Below are 16,541 nucleotides of genomic sequence, written 5' to 3' on the forward strand. Positions count from 1 at the left end.
TCATTCATTCATTCATTCATTCATTCATTCATTCATTCATTCTGCGGGCGGGCCCTGTGCCTGGTAGGTGACTTCTTTACCTCTCCCTGAGGGTGTGGGGCAGAGATGTCAGGATCCCCTTCTGAGCCTGGCTTGGCACCTCTGCTTCTGTGCTGTGACCCCAACACCTGAAGGCCAAGGTCACTGGCTCCTGACAAATGAGCTCTAGCAGCACCCCTCAGGCTACTTCTGGTCCCTGTGGGGTATTCACTCTGCTCCAAGGGCGTTTTAGGTCTTGTTTCCCAGGCCCAGGGCTGAGCTCACGCACAGCTGCCCTTGTCCTCTCCATCCTCTCCCCCAGCTCTGACCAGCTGCCCCAGGAATCGCCCCTGCCCCCCTCCAGGTGCAGTGCTTCCCGGGGAGCGCTTCTCACACTCACAGCCATGCAGCCCCATCTGCACCCCATGTCCCCCGTGGGCCGCCCAGTGTCTCTCTGTCCTGATAACCATGAGTGCTTTCCCAGGTGTGGTTTTTATCAGGGAAAAGCAGAAGCGGTGAGCAGCCAAGGGGCATGAAGAGGATGACAGCTCGCCCCAAATTAGACAGTCCATGTGCTCCTGTGTGGGCACTGGAGAAAAATGGGTCGCGACCTACAAAGACACTTAAATTTTAAATGGAAACAGTTACAAAGCAGCATGCGCTCCAGTCCATAGGACAGAGTGGAGGAGCAGAGCCGGCCGGGGTTCCCACGACTCTCTCTTCCTTGCTGATGTGCGTGTCCCCAATTTCTATAATCAGCTATTTCATTCCTCTCCCTGACCACAGGAGAATGACAGTTTTACACTCCCAGAAAACTCTCAGCTACTGAAACGTATCTCCTGTGAGTCTGTCCAGGGAGACCCTGGGGACGCCAACCGGGAGGACGAAACACTGGCTGAGCCGGAAATCTCTGGCCTTTGGAACGAAAGCTATAAGTCGTGCCAGGTAACCCTTTCGTACTTTTTATTTTGTAAAGGTCCATCAACAGATGATTTCCCCCTCTTCTTCTGCCTCCCCACCCCCGCTCCATTTCAAGCCATTGTTTCTCAGTCTAGGTGTGTAGGACACAGCCCCCTGGCCATGCTGGTGTTATGAGCCTTGCACTCCCCCAGGCTGAGGCAGTCGGTCACCAGTCATCGTTCAGCCGCTCACAGCAGATCTCGCCAGCTGCGAGCTGCTCACGATGGCTGCCGGCCACTCACAGTGGCACACAGTAGCCCGTGGCAGCTCATGCCAGCCTCCGGCTGCTCACGGCCACCCAGCTCCAGGAAGATCTGTTGCTCACAATCTTAGCTGTAGAGGGTGCAGCTCACTGGCCCATGTGGGAATCAAACAGGCAACCTCCACGACCACCTGAACCACCAAGCTGGCACAGCCCTTTTTTGTACTTTTAAATCGCTCCTAGTTGGACACCGGGCTGTGTCTTTTCATCCGTGTTCATCTCCCGAGTGTCCCCTGCCCCCCGCTAACCCTATCCCGGCGACCTGGTCTGCTGCTCTGAGGACTCCCCAGTGCCCCTGCGGCTTCCAGCCTCCCACACCCTCCACGTCGGCCAGCCGCCGCTACCCAGCTGCCCAGCTGCTGCCCTCCTCCAAGCTTCTCTCCTTTCTCCCCTCCCAGAACCTCCCTGAGAACCGATGTGCACACCACCATCCCCAGCTTCCCCCCACTTGCTCCCCGTCACTGGGCCTCATGGTCAGGCACACACAGAGGGACGCAGTCAAGAGGCTCAATGGTTGGGATGATTGTTCTGCTTAGTCTAAGGGAACATATTTCCAGAAAAAGGCACAAGTTGAAAACTTTCTTTGACAGCCTTTTTCAAGAAATACACACTGTCCAGAGCACTGGTCATCCTGATTCTAAAAGAGCAGCACAGCTCAAAGAGCCGAGAAATTAGCGAGTGTCCGCGGTACTCCAGGGAGCTGCCACCATCTGTGGCTGTAACACCGCCTGGCCAGCCAAGGGGTCATCACCAATCACCATCCTTGGTCTGTGCACAAATTGGTTCCCTTGCTCTAAGGGCCAATCCATGTTGCTTCTGCTGGTCACTGACCTGAGGGAGGGCGGTGGGCACCAGACCACAGATCATCAGGCCGTGGGCCTCCCACCCCGGGAGAGCAAGAGCAGGACACCCAGCTTCTTGGCCCGGCATCAGCATCTTGGACCTGGATCAGGGCCCCAGACAGACTGCACAGACCTTCAGCGAGGAAAATCCTGACTGCCCTCAGTTACCGTGTCAGGGAGGCTCCTCCATTTGTGCCACTTGAGAAAACGTTTCCTATAGAACTTTTCGAAAACATTTTTTGGCCTGATTTTAAAGTGTAGAAAATTCCCACTCTGCCATTATTTTGCGGAAATCTGTGGGGCTTTCTCGTGACCCGCTGGACGTGGCGTGTCCCTGTGCCTCTGTGTCCCTCCACCCTGGCTGCCTTGGCCTGGCTGTGCTGTTAGCACCTGTCGCCCTGAGCACCCCAGGACCCTGAGCAGGGAGCCCCGCGCTCGGTCGGCCCTGCCCTCGAGCACAGCCACTGTCCCTGTGGGACCCCAGGTGCCCGGAGAGGACGTGGACCGGAAGCCCGTGGGCGGGACGAAAATGGAGAAGGACATCCTGGCCCGCATGGTGGAGCGGCTGCGAGACGGTGTGATCCACAAACAGGTGGTGTCAGGGCGCGAGTTCAAAGGCTGCCCCTTCAATAGCAAGCCCAAGCTCATCCACTTCAAGGTGAGCCCGTGGGGGTCCCGGGTCACGGAAGGGGACACAGCAGCAGTGATCTCGCCTGCGGCTGGGAGTGACCCTGCTCCTCCCCTTGGAGGGTCACACACCAGCCCCAGGAGGCCTCGGGAGGAAGGGATGTGGCTTCAGAGTGGCCTGTGGTGATGAGTGAGAATGAGGACAGCGGGGACGTGGGTGCTCCTTGGTCTCTGCAGGAGGGGAAGCTGCTGGGCTCTTGGGGTGTCACGCCAGCCCTGGACCCGACGCCTGGAGCCCTCCTGGCCCACTCCCACTGTGGTCCTCTGGGGCGGCTCCTACAAGCCAGGCCCCCTAGCCCTACACCCCTCATAGACAGGCAGCCTGGGAAACGTCCCCTCTTGTGGGACGGCCATCAGGCCATCACGCTTATCACTGCATGACTGTCCCTCTTCCGGGCGGCATGTGAGGGGGCGCCCCCCTTGGGCACATGCTGAAGAGGCCACCAGGAAGCTCTGAATGACAACCTCTGGCTTCCTAGGACTTTGACGTTGGCAAGGTGTACAAGGAGAAGGTCACGTTGGTCAATGCCACCTACACGATTAACTACTGCAAGCTGGTGGGCGTGGAGCAGCACCTCAGGGACTTTGTCCACATTGAGTGAGTGAGCGGGCGGGCGTCTCTGTGGCGGGTCCCGTCGTCCTCAGACCACGGCTCCCCAAGGGTGTCACCGCCCGGCCTGCCCCTCTGCGTTACCTGGCTGTCCTCAGGGTCCCGTCTTTGGTGTCCTGTGTGTCACTGCTGTGTGGTGTGCACTGGTTTTCTCAGGCCCGCTTAGAACTCCCATGCATCCAGGTCTGAGGATTCAGAGCTCGTGCTAGAAAGTCTCTGGGGAGCTCCTTCAGTCACCCGGGCTCCACACCAAGTCGCGCAGACACCCTGAGTCTCCCTGGAGGCTGGGCCCTGTCTCTGGCTCTTTCGCTAAAAGTGGGGCGGGCTCAGTTCCAGCTCCCTAGCTGGCTTCCACCACTCACACTGGTATTAAAACCCTGGGTCCTTGGTTCCAGGCCTAGCACACATCCCCAGGGCAACCGTGGCCGCTGCTCACCCCTCTGGAGTTGGCCCCTCGGGACTTTTCTCCTGCCTCCTTCCTTCTTCCCTCCATCCCTCCCTCCTTTCCTTCCTCCTCTCCTTCCTCCTTTCTTCTTTCCCTCCCTCCTTCCGATTCTTCCTTCCTCCCTCCGTTCTTTCTTTCCTCCCTCCCTCCCTTCACTCATCCATTCACTTACTCAGCAGACATTCAGATGTCACTTGAGTACCTCCTGTGAGCTGGTACTGGGGGGCAGCAGGTCGCTAGCCCCCGGACAGGCGGGAGGGAGGGAGTCCCGGACAGCCGTGTCATCCGTGGTACGCAAGTCACCACCTTCTGTGGAGATGTGGTCACGTGTGTGCTGAGCACCTCTGTGCCCACAGTTTCAACCCCCCTGGTCCCATGTCCGCTGGGATGTCCTGCGAAGTGCTCGTCACCTTCAGGCCCATGGTGAGTGTCTCAGTTCCAAACCAGAGAATATAAAAGGGGACTTTTCTCACTATTGTGAGCAGGTGACATTGGGTCCCTGCTACTCCTCGGGCTCTGGACGCATGGCCTCTCGTTTGCTGTGTTTTTCACAGGCAGGTGGCAGGTGTGACCTGTGTGTGCCCTTGGGTCTGAATGGTGTGTTAGGGTTCCCACAGGCCCTGCCGGTTGGTGTGCCACCCTGCTGGCCACATTCTACTGACCCTTCCCTCTGGGGCCACGAGAGCTTGGCAGGCGGCCGGTGGGCCCAGGCCCAGGCTGTGGTTACATAGACATCACATGTGTCACTGGCTAAAGTTGCAAATGTTCATGGTGGTTGGGTTGTTCCTTTTTTTTTTTTAGATAAACAAAGATCTGGAAGGAAGTGTCTTGTTTCTGGCTCAGACTGGCAGATTTTCTGTCCCACTGAAGTGTTCAACAAAGAAATGTTCTGTAAGTTCCAAGACGTAACGCCTGAGCCGGCATTTTCCGGGCTGTCCCTGTTGGGAACCTTGTTATGGGGTGTGCGTCCTGGAGTGAGGGTGCAGGGACCAGGGCCAGGTCTCCACCAGGCTTCCGTCCCAGCCGAGCTCAGGTCCCCAGTAAACGCAGCAATCCCTCCCTAGGACACAACCTGGACTGCAGGCCCCAGTCAGAGGGGATGCTGGGCTCGCGCAGAGGCTCTGGCCTTCTCCGCAGCTCCGTGGTGTCCCCTGATTTTCTTTTAACTGCAGTCACTATGCCACGCATCACAGCCCCAGAGCTCATTTATCTTGTAGCTGGAAGTTTGTGCCTTTTGACCCCTTTCACTCATGTTGCCCACCCCCACCCACCTCCAGCAATGACCAACTTGTTCTCTGTATCTGAGTCCCAGGGTTGAGGTCCTACCTAACGTGGGGTTTTGTCGTCCTGACATGGTTTTTGTCATCCTCTGTCTGACTTTTCTCACTCAGCTCAGCATATTCCATTGTACGTACGTGCCACATTTTCCTTATCCAGTCGTCTGCCAATGGGCAGTTAGGTGCTCTCCATGTCTTGGCCGTTGGAAACAACACTGCAGTGAACATGGGAGCACAGACGTGTCTTGAAGATATCGACTTCATTTCCTCTGCATAAACACCCATTTGTGGAATTGATGGGTCATATGGCAGCTTTTTTTATTAACATTTTAATAATGATTTTCCCCCTTTCTTCTGCCTCCCCCCCACACTCCGGTTCTAGTCGTTGTTTCTCAGTCTAGTTGTGTAGGACACAGCTCCCTGCCCTGATGGTTTTATGAGCCTTGAGCTCCCCCCACAGCTGAGGCAGTCGGTCACCGGTCATCGGTCAGCAGCTCACAGCAGCTCTCACAGGCTGCCAGCCACTCACACTGGCCACTCCTGGTGGCACACAGTAGCCCATGGCCGCACACGCTGACCTATGGCTGCTCAATGCAGCCCAGCTCCAGAGAGAGCTGTTGTTCACAATCTTAGCTGTGGAGGGCACAGCTCACTGGCCCATGTAGGAATCGAACCGGCAACCTTGGCATTAGGAGCACGGCGCTCCAACCGCCTGAGCCACTGGGCCGGCCAGCTTTATTTTTGTTAATAATTTCTTGAGGAACCTGCATACTGTTTTCCTTGGTGGCTACACCAATCTGCAACCCCACCAGCAGTGCACAAGGGTCCCCTTTTCTTCACGTCCTTGCCAATACCCGTTGTTTGTTGATTTATTGGTGATGCCATTCTGACAGGAGGAAGGTGGGATCTCACTGTGGTTCTGATTACGTCTCCCTGGTGATTCGTGGCGTTGAGCATCTTTTCATGGACCTGTGGATGTCTGTGTGTCCTCTTGGGAGAAATGTCCGTTCAGGTCCCCACCCATTTTTATTTTCGGTTGCTGGTTTTGTTATGGGGTTGAACGGGTTCTTCATGTTTTCGACGTTCGCACACGCTCGTCAGCACACACTTCGCGAATTTTCTCGTTCCTTCGGCACCTCCTTCTCTTGTCTTGCTGTCCCTTTTCCTGAGTACAGCACTTCCAGCACTTCCAGTGAGAAGCAGAGGTCGGGCTCCCGTGGGCACTGCATACCCACCACCTAGACTGTTGTCGTATTTGCTTCGGCTGCTGTCCTGCCTCCTGTGGCCAATCCACTCCCAAGTAAATTAGCCATTTCGCGGTACTCACACCCCTTGTAAGAGGACGACATTCTCCTCCAGAAACCACCATCTCGTAGTCCTCTAATTGGACTGGTCACACTTACCACACAATGCTGCTAGCAGACAGCTCCTAAATTCACAGCTTGTACCAGCAACCAGCTTGTGTCCCCTGGTCACAGGTGTGCAAATCAGCTCTGGTTTGTGTGATCCAGGCGAGGCTTGTCTGGGCAGCTCTGTGTCCGGCTGCAGGGGAACTGGGGGAGGGGACAGCTGCCGGCCTCTGAGGCAGCAGCTTCCCAGCATGAGCTGCTCAGACAACGGGAGCCCACCTCGGCTTCCTCATCTCACGAGCGAGTCACGTGGCAATCCCTCCATCACGGGCAGAGACGCTGTCCCACGCGAGTGCAATGCTGCAGAGCAAGACCACAGGGTGTGGGAAGGGACCACACAGTCTGACGTTCTCCACTAAGGAAACTGACATCCCTAATCATCACCTGTTACCCAGCCCACGTCAAATGTGCCCAACTGTCCCCAACCCTCCTGTTTTAATTGTTACTTTCTTAGGTAGGATACAATTAAAATCACACATTGTGTTTCATTATTAGGTGCTTAAGTCTCCTTTTTCCTTCCTCAGGTTTTCATTGTGGTAAAATACACACAGCACAGAACTTACTGTCTTAGCCATTTCTGAGTCCCCAGCTCGGTGCCATCACACGGCCGTCGCCGCCACCCACTGCAGACTCGTTTCATTTTGCAGAATGGAAACTGTCCCTATTAGACACTCGCTCCCAGCCCCTCCCGCAGCCCCTGGCACCGCCGTCTGCTAGTGCCTTCTCTTCTGTAAGTGGCACGGTGTTTGTCCTTTTGTGACAGGCACGATGTCCTCAGGATCCATCCTTGCTGCAGCAAATGCCACCGTCTCCTTCCTTTTCAAGGCTGATTGAGACGCGGCCGTGCGTCTGTCATTGTGCCGCTTGGTTTCCCTGAGCCGGGCTCAGCTTTCTTTGTGTCTCATTTCCTGCGTTACCGTCTCCTTTCTTGTTTGCTTGAGTTCTGTGTAGGGAAATGTTTAGGTTCCTTTCTCATTGCCCTTCATGTGTCTTCTGCATCTGTTTTCTTTGTGGTGACTGTGGAGATTACTCATAACATCCTGAAGTTACCACTCTCCGATTCGGATTTCTACGTAGCAGTGTAACCCCAGTGGCTGCCGAACCTCCGCTCCGCACAGCCCCATCCCACCCCTTTCAGTTGTCAGCGTCACAGAATGACATCTTTATAACTTGTGTGTCCAATGACATAAGCTAACAGTTTTCAAAAGTGTGTTAGTCTCTCAGTCGTGTAGGAAAAACGTGGGGTGGCAAACGGGTTGCAGTAACATCGGCTTTCACAGCTGCCCGCTGCTTGCTTTCCTGAGATGGTTACTTCTTCACACTGCCTCTCGTTTCCCCCTGCAGGCTCCCTGAGCATGTCCACAGGGCAGGTCTGGTCGCCACGACCTGCTCAGCTTTTGTTTATCTGGGACTGTCTTAATTTCCTGCTCACTTTTGAAGGGCAGGAAGTACTTTATCCAGGGCTGCTCTGTGTCCAGCTGAATCTCAGGGGCTCCATCAGGAACAGGAAGAGGGGAGGACGACCAGTGCAGCCCGCCGCCACCAGACGTGCACCTGTGCTTTTTTCTCAGCCACACACGTCAGCCCCCTCCCAGTGCAGCACCCCAGGACCACCAGGCACTGCATCCAGCTCAGCTTCTCCGGAGGGGCAGCCCTCCCATCCTGTCTCCATGTGGCTTCTCAAAGTCCGGTGACCCACAACTAGGAGACAGGTCACCTGCCCACCTACCCTATACACACATTCACATCACACACTCCCACACACACCACACAACACACTCACTCATCCACACTCACTCACACCCACATGCATACACACTTTCTGATTTTAGTAACGTGAGTCTTTTTTTTCCTCAGTCCATCTAGCTAAAGGCTTGTCAATTTTGTTGACCTTTTCATTGATTTTCTCTATTGTTTTTCTGTGGTCTGTTTCATTTCTCTTTGCTCTAATCTGTATTACGTCCTTCTCTGGTAGCTTTGGTTTAGTTTGTTCTTCTTTTCCTAGTTCTTTAAGTTGTAAAGTTAGGTTGCTGACCTGAGATCTTTCTTGTTTTTTAATGTCTGCATTTACAGCTGCTAGCCCCGTTTTCTCTGCCCCTCGTAAGCTTTGGTGTATTGTGTCTCGATTTCATTTATCCCTAAGCATGTTTTTATTTCTCTTGTGATTTCTTCTTTGATCCGTTGGTTGTTTAAGGTGCGTTAGTTTTTACAATTTTGTGAATTGTCCGGTTTTCCTTCTGTTACTGACGTCTGACTTCCTCCTGCTGTGGTCGGAGAAGGTACTTTGCATGAGATCCATCTTTTTAGTCTATGAGAGTTAATATGAGGCCTCCTAGTGGTCTCTCCTGGAAAACGTGCCGTGTGCCCCCGAGAAGGGTGTTGGGGGTCCTGAGCTCTGTGCCTGTCTGCTGGACGGCCTTGGGCTGAGGGTTGTCCAGGCCGTCCGTGACCTTACTCATCTCCTGTCTAGGGTTCTGTCCAGTCTTGTGAGAGGAGTGTTGTAGAGTTGTCTGTTCCTCCCTTCAGCTCTGTCTGGTTTTGCTTCATGTATTTTAATGGTCTGTCATTAGGTGCGTAAATGTTTATAATTGTTATGTCTTCTCGCTGTGTTGACCTTTTATTAATATTCAACCACTGATCCTTTATTGCCGTAGTTGTACCATTTCCAGAGTGTCACAGTTGGAACCACACAACACTGGCTTCTCTCACTCAGCGACTTACCTTGTCCTCTCAGGGCTCGACAGCTCATTCTCTTTAGCTTCATGTTTTAGAAATGGTACTCAGGTGCTCCCCATGGTCACAGGGTACGGTTTCTATGGTGAGGGTTGTGTCCCTGGGTGTGCAGAGGCCCTGTCACTCTCGCCTGCAGCCAGATACAGCCACACCCCTGAGCAAGAGGAAGGGCAGGGCTGCCTGTGTGCCCTCAGGGCTGCGGGTGACAGATGGGAGGGGGCTTTGCTCAGACCTGGCGCATCGGTCACCCTGCTCACTCACGGTCCGCTGGCAGCTGTCCCTTGACAAGGAGCTCATCGACTTTGGCAGCTATGTGGTGGGGGAGACGGCGTCCCGCATCATCACACTGACCAACATCGGGGGCTTGGGCACCACATTCAAGTTTCTGCTGGCAGCAGAAGCCGGTGACATGGACACCTCCCCATCGGTCAGGAAAATTGTGAGTGTCAACCACGGCTTCTGAGCAAGGGTGTGTCCACCCCAGGACACAGTCCCAAGAGTGACATGAGTGGTTATGCCAAGGAGTGGCCCCATGGCGCTGGGAAGCGGGTCATCCTAGTTAGTCCAGGTAGAGACATCGGTCTCTAAGGAGGACATGGGGCCACCAGGCCACAGGCACAGTGGCAACAGCATACTGTCCCGTCTCGAGCATGTGGTGACAAAACAGTGGCCAAGAGCTCCAGGCCTGAGAGCCCCAGGCCCCCCACCCCCACCCCACCCCCACTGGTGGCCTCGAAAGTCCCAGCTTGGAGGCGGGTGGCCTGAAAACCATGGGTGGACCCTTCCCAACGTGGTCCTTGGTCCTTCATGGGGAAGCGGTGCCAGCATGCCACTGAGTGAATGGAAATGACCGCAGAGCACCATAGGGGACCCCGTCCGGCAAAGCCAGCACCCCTGGGGGTCACTTGGGGATGAGGATGGGTGAGAGAAACTTGGCCTTGTTTTATACAAGTCCAAACTATTTGAAACTAATTGCCTTGTGGCTCTGTCCACTGTGGTGAGGGGACTCAGCAAAGGCCCTGGAAGGGTTTCCCCAGAGAAGGACAGGATGGGGGTCCCTGTATCATCGGTGTGGAGCCATCCCAGCCAAGCAGGTCTGGGCTGTTGGGTGGGAGAGGCAGACTGAAACCTCCAGCAAAGGTGGCCTGTTCTCTTTTCAGAGCAGCATTCTTACATACGACGATAAAGGTTTTTATGAAAAACTCATCTCCAGTTTCACTGAGCAGCAGCTGGACGGCAATGGGTCCTCCCCGGTGGACATGCCCAGTCAGAGGTTGCAGGACGAGGGGCACCCCGCAGGTGAGATGGGTGGCAGGGTCGGGTCTGAGGGCCCAGGGCTGCCTGCTGGAGCCCCCAGCACCTGCCCATCTCCCCCAGGCTCTGATGTGTCCACGTGGGGCCAGTGGGCTGGACGGGCAGCATTTTTCCAGGAATATGGCTTTAAGTGACGGTAAATGGTAAATAGCCATATATTCACATAGACGCTGACAGAGATGGGATTGAGATCCACACCGTGTGTGAGGGGCAGGAGACACAGGAACCCCCCAGCTTTGGACCCCCAGGCTGGCCTTCGGGTTGTCCTCCTGCTACCCTGGAAGGTCCTTGTTGGGACATTGAGGAGCCTTGACCCTGGGCCGCAGCAGCCGTGGGATGGATGGAACGGAGGGAAGGGCAGGAATGCTGGGGCTGCTGACGGGTCACGGAGGCACCAGCTGCCCGGGCCGCCCCGCACTCTGTGGACAGAGGGCAGCTGCGACAGGAGCGTGGCTGGAAGGACGTGGGTCCCTGCTGCACCGGCACTCTGTGTGGCACCGTCTCTGCTTCCTTGCCTCCCTCCAGTGCCCCGTCCTTGTGCCTGGGGCCACAATGGGCAGCAGTGTTTGCCCTGTTCCAGGCTTTGTGTGACTGTGAACTCAGGGGCCTCCTTCTGAGAGTTCAGTGCTCAGCGTGGAACTCGGGGCTGCACGGAACTCGGGTCCACGCTGACGGTGAGCCTTCCTCACTGTCGGCCCCCGGATGGTGGCTCCGGTCAGGGGCACGCCGGCTGCCCCTGGGGTTTTGCAGGGCCACCCATCCCCACGTGTGCACTCCATACGCCAGTGTAGTTTCGCTTCTATTAGCTCCTGTCAAGTTCTTTTCTGGGTGGTGGTGCCATCCACACTCCACCAGCAGTGTCCGAGAGGGTGCTGCCCGGCGGCCCTGGCCACGCCCGCTGCTTCTGTTTTGTTTCCTCTTGTGTGAGATACCCGACGGTTTGCTGCCTACTTTTCTATAGAGTTGCTTGTGTTTTCCGTATTTTTTCCTACAAGGGTCTCAGCTGCTGGACACTTGCACCTGCTCGGCGGTGCGGCCAGGACCGCCTCCCAGCCTCCTTCCGCCGTTCATTGGCTCTTCTCACACCAAAGTTTTCACTGTAATGTTTGCAAATCTCCCCCCCATTCCCATTAAGGTTTGTGCCTCATGTGTCTTTGCAGCACATTTTTCCTATCCCAAGGTCAGGAAGACGTGGACATGCTTTATGTCTGGGTATCCAGCCCACGCGAGGGTCGCCGTATGGTGTCAGGTGCACCCAGGCTCTTTTCCCACAGGGACACGGAGCTGCTTGTGCAACGTGCGTTGAAAAGACTTTCCTTTTCCCATCAGACTGACTTGTTATCTTTCTCAAAAATCAGTTTGTTTTCTGTGTAGCAGTGAATTGTAAGTGTGGGTAACATTTCCGGCCTCCCTGTCCTGATGGGTTGACCCATTCATCTGTCCTATGCTGGTGCCACACTGTTGGATTATTACAGCTTTAGAGTAAGTCTTCAAGCTTACTCTAACACATGGTGTTAGTCTCCCAGTTGTTTATTTTCCTAGATATTTGCTTTGGATATTTTAGGTACTTTGCATTTCCATATGAATTTTAGAAATAGCTTCTTGATATCTCAAAAAAAAAAGTATTGGTACAGCACTGAGTCTGTAGGTCAATTTGGGGAGAAACGACATCTTAACAATTTTGAGTCTTGCAATCCATAAACATGGGATATATCCCCGTTTAGTTAGGTCTTCTTTAATTGTTTTCAGCAATGTTTTGTAGTTTATAGTAGAGAGGTCTTAAACATTTGGGGTTCGTTTATCTAGTCTGACAATCTTTGACTTTTTCCAGAGTATTTAGTCTATTTACATTTATTGTATCTCTCAATATATTTGCATTTGTTTCTACCATCTTATGTTGTGACTTGTGTTGGTCCTGCCTTTTTCTTTTCTTTTTATCTGATCTCATTTTCAGACCTTTTCACCCCTCTGCTTCTTTTCCTCTCCACTGATGAGATAGCCCCCTGGTCTTCGAAGTAGCCTCAAAACAGGGAGTCACACCCTTCTACAACTTTTACAGCCTTGCTAGAGGTGGATCCGTCTCACCCGAGGTCTTGTAAATCCCACAAATGTCTGCTGTGAATGCAGGACACGGGTAGATGGAGACTGCTTATTACTTTGAAAAACATCACAAAGGAATAAGATCAAGTAGATTTGAAAATCAACCAAATAAAACTTCTAGAAGTAAGAATATGATCATTGAAAATGGAACCCCAATCCATGGGTTAAACTGTAGAGTAGACATTGCTGAAGAGAAAATCAGTGAACTAGAAGATAGACCCAGGAAATGTTCTGAATGCAGACAAAGAGACAGATGGAAACATGAAAGAAATGGTACAAACTGTGGAGGACAGGATTAGGAGATTGAACTTGTCTATTGGAGTCAGGAAAAAGCACTGAAATGCTCACTGAGAAATTTCTAAAATGTTGAAATATGTCTGAACTCACACCCAGGAAGTCAGTGAGTATCCACTCTATGACTGACAGAATGGAACCAATGCCTGGAGAAGATAACACTGGACATACAATTAAAGAAAACTTTCCTAATTGTTAATGGGCCTGAGTCCAGAATTTATGAAAGCTCACCATGGTCCCAGCAAACGGGTTAATGCAGCTCCTCCCTAGGACACCAAGGGACCCCAGCCACCACTCACGCAGGATGAAGCAACTGGCCCCAGGCTCAGGTCCAGACTGTCACGGTGGTTACTCCTGAAGCAGACAAGGTCTTCCTGCTCCTCCCCTGCCCAGGTGACAGTCATGGCCTCTGGTCAGGGTGACAAATCCACCAAGTTTCAGGAGCCCAGAACTGGGGGCTTGCTGCCTTTCCAACCTCAGCCCCAGAAGTGGGGCACACCTCTAGGGGGTAATAATTTGGCCACATGGGTGCCCAGGGTACTTAGCCTGGGGCTGTCCCTGGAGGCTCGGCCCGGCAGGTATGCAGAGGCCAGAGAATGACTTTGGCCTCTCCTACCAAGTTTTGTCTGTCTGTGTGCAAAGTCAACAGAAAGACATTCCCAGACAAGAGGAAACAGCATCTGCTTTCAGGAGCCTTTCTGGTTCTTGAGATGCTCCCCTGAACCATAAGGGGTGAGTCAGAATCCACAGCCCACCAGTGGGAAAGTGATGATTGGAACGTGCCGGCAGCACACACAGGCAAAACTAAGTATCTGTGAAAGGCTAGGCTATAAAATTTGATGATAAAATAAGTTCTTGGGGAAAGATAATATTGTTTAAGTTTTCAGGGCTTAGCTCCACTAGGTCACTAGAAAATGGGGGGCTTCAGGGGAGAGACCCCACCCCCACAGTGTCTGCCCTCCAGATCGTGGGGAGCCGGCTGCCCCCTCCCTGGGCCCTGGGCTCGGCCTCTGCCCCCAGGCCACACTCCTGCAGCCTCTCCTCTCTGCACTGGCATCTTTCTCCACCTGGCATTCTCATCAGACACGCATTCTCCTGGTTCCTCATCTCCACACAGAGCCCCTTTTGACACCACTTTCCTGTCTCCTCCTGTTTCAAAGCAAACACCAAAGGGCTGACTGCCACTCTGTCCACTCTTCTCTCCATCCTCACTGCACTCAGACTCTGACCTTCAGGCCACTGCACCCCCCTGGGGGCCAGTTCTGCTCCCCCACCCAACCTCCCCTCATTGGGGCTTTGGGCAGATCCCACCCCCTTTCCCAACCCAGCTTCCTGCCTCCAGGGCTGGCAGCCCACACACGTAGCAGCAGGTAATCTGGGAGATAAAGGGGCCAAGTCATGGCCTGACACCCCAGCTCCCCAGTGGACCCCATGGCTCCAGGAGGACGGCTCAGGGTGGGGGGTGACTGTATCTCAGGTGGGTCTGGGCACAGCTGTCCCCTCCCTGCCCGGCCATTCTTCACATCTGAAGCCCCTTCTCTTCCAGTATCAGCCACCACCATGACCATGCCCCTCACTGAGGAATCAACGGAGATCTCACTGGGAAAGGTCAGTGAGGCCACTGCCCGCAGCCCACCTTTCTCTAGCCGCAGCCTCTGACCTGCTGACCCACCTCCCCCAGGTGGCCCTTCCATTTGACAAGAGCTGGACCAGACTTATCTGGCCACTGGACTTGAAGCCTCTGGGCAGCTGGCAGTCTGGCCTGCATCCGGCCAGCCCCATCCCAAGCTGGGGTCCTACCAGGACCACAGTAGTAGTGGCAGTTTCCTGGGTGCAGGGCCTCCCGGGCCAGTGTTGGAGGGCAGGGGGAGGGGACACGCACAAGGGCTGGGGGTCACTGAGGAAAGCAGTGCACACATGGCAGGGGGAGCATTTGGGGAGGGGTTTAGGCGGCCCTTTGCCTCTTCCCCTCGGCTGGGGTCCTGGGCAGTAAGTCCTCACAGGGCAGGGCCAAGCTTGGGACCAGTGTCTGTGGCCAGGAGGACATCCCAGGAATGTGGGTCCTGCTGCCACTGAGGCTCGCAGTGAAACATCCCATGGTGGGGACAGTGGGAAGTGCCTTCATACACAGGAATCCTGACTGGCTCTACGGCCCCTGTTTCCTGAGCAGATAACAGAGGGTGAGATTGGACCCTTCAGCTCCATCAAGGTGCCCATCATCTTCTCCCCGGTCATCCCAGGAGCCATCCAGACCAGGTTCAAGGTCGTGTTTAAGAACCAGCAGTGCCCTACAGTGAGTGTTTTACAGCTGCTTAACACACATGGTCACTGAGGCACAGACCCTTCCCTGGGCACAGGGTCCCCACCTCTCTGCATCCCCCCCACAACCATGAGGCGGCTTCCCAGGTCACCCACGTGGATGGCTAGTTGTGGCACAGCTGCTTAGCACCCATAGCTAACACACACACAGCCGTTGCTCTTAATCACTAGAAACGTCTTTCTTAATTTCCGAGTAGTTAAAATTTTTATTCATTACTTTTTATCATTTATTTATAAGTTTATTATGCTCAGAGATTATGATCTGCAAACTCTTTATTTATTGTGTTAAAGTTGTTTTTGTGACCAAAGGCAGGGTTGATTTTATAAATGTGATGTATGTCTATGAAGACAGCGGATTAGCTCACGAACTGGAAACAAGTTTAGTAACTGGATTATTCACATTATCTGTGCCCCCCCTATTCCTTCCCCATGTCAACCTTCCATTATGATTATATTTTTGAGACGTTCTCCCTACATTTCCAACTGATGGGCTTTCTACAGCTGCTTTGTAGTTTGGTACACGAGGGTTTGTAGTTGTTTTCTTATCATGAACTGTGCCTTTCGCCAGAGCCAGACTTCCTCTTTATCCTGCTGCTTGCATTACCTCGAAATTCCAGCTGATCTGAGGCTAACAGCAAGGCCATGCCTTCTTTCCTCGGCTGGCAATTGCCTCTTTGTCCCCTCCTCCCCCAAAGACATCCTTTTTTCTTATCACTTTGCATTTTTCAAGGAGCCAGGTTTTGTCTGTCAATGTGACTCATGTTCTCCACTTCCGGTGGGAGAATGTAGTGTGTACACACAGCATAATAACCAACATAGTTTCACACCTTCCATCTCGGTCTATGTTCACTATTTATTTTTTGATATTGTTCCCTCTTTTTCAGTTTTCTTGTTTTCATTGGTTTGATCAAGTTCCTATTTATTCTGTTCTATCCCTTCATTTGGAAAGTCTTTCCAAGAACAGTTTCCTCCCCTTTCCCAGCCCTCAAATCCCACATGACTTTCTATTTCTTATTGGAAGGAGGAGAACCCTCCATGATGGCTGTGTCCCTGGTGAGGCTCCCCCAGTATTGTCATATGACCAAAACAAAATGCAACTTTGAGCCCCTTTTATTTACCCACTTTCTTGGCCCTCAAAGCCTGGGTTTCCTTCAACTATCATTAGAACAACTAGAATCTCCTCCAGCTACCACCTGGCCCCCACCACCTGACACCCACGGCTCCAGGAAGGTGGCTGTCTCCATCCAGGTCTGACCATGGCTCTCGTGCAT

At 53.6% G+C, this 16,541-nt stretch overlaps 1 protein-coding gene across 2 annotated transcripts in view; it reads left to right on the top strand.

The window, feature by feature from the left end:
• Window positions 1-16,541, top strand: part of CFAP74 (cilia and flagella associated protein 74) — a 57,412-nt gene that overhangs the window by 21,821 nt on the left and 19,050 nt on the right. For both annotated transcript variants that reach the window (XR_013993762.1, XM_081055875.1), the window contains exons 12-20: window positions 805-963; window positions 2,567-2,740; window positions 3,249-3,367; window positions 4,181-4,247; window positions 4,626-4,715; window positions 9,518-9,682; window positions 10,404-10,542; window positions 14,498-14,559; window positions 15,122-15,244. Coding sequence is in view for 1 of the 2 variants with exons in the window: in XM_081055875.1 (XP_080912001.1) it covers window positions 805-963; window positions 2,567-2,740; window positions 3,249-3,367; window positions 4,181-4,247; window positions 4,626-4,715; window positions 9,518-9,682; window positions 10,404-10,542; window positions 14,498-14,559; window positions 15,122-15,244 (1,098 nt within the window). In the remaining variant the exon portion in view is untranslated. The remainder of the gene's footprint in view (window positions 1-804; window positions 964-2,566; window positions 2,741-3,248; window positions 3,368-4,180; window positions 4,248-4,625; window positions 4,716-9,517; window positions 9,683-10,403; window positions 10,543-14,497; window positions 14,560-15,121; window positions 15,245-16,541) is intronic.

Source organism: Rhinolophus hipposideros (assembly GCF_964194185.1).
Source record: "Rhinolophus hipposideros genome assembly, chromosome: 8".
In the NCBI taxonomy this organism is placed as follows: domain Eukaryota; kingdom Metazoa; phylum Chordata; class Mammalia; order Chiroptera; family Rhinolophidae; genus Rhinolophus; species Rhinolophus hipposideros.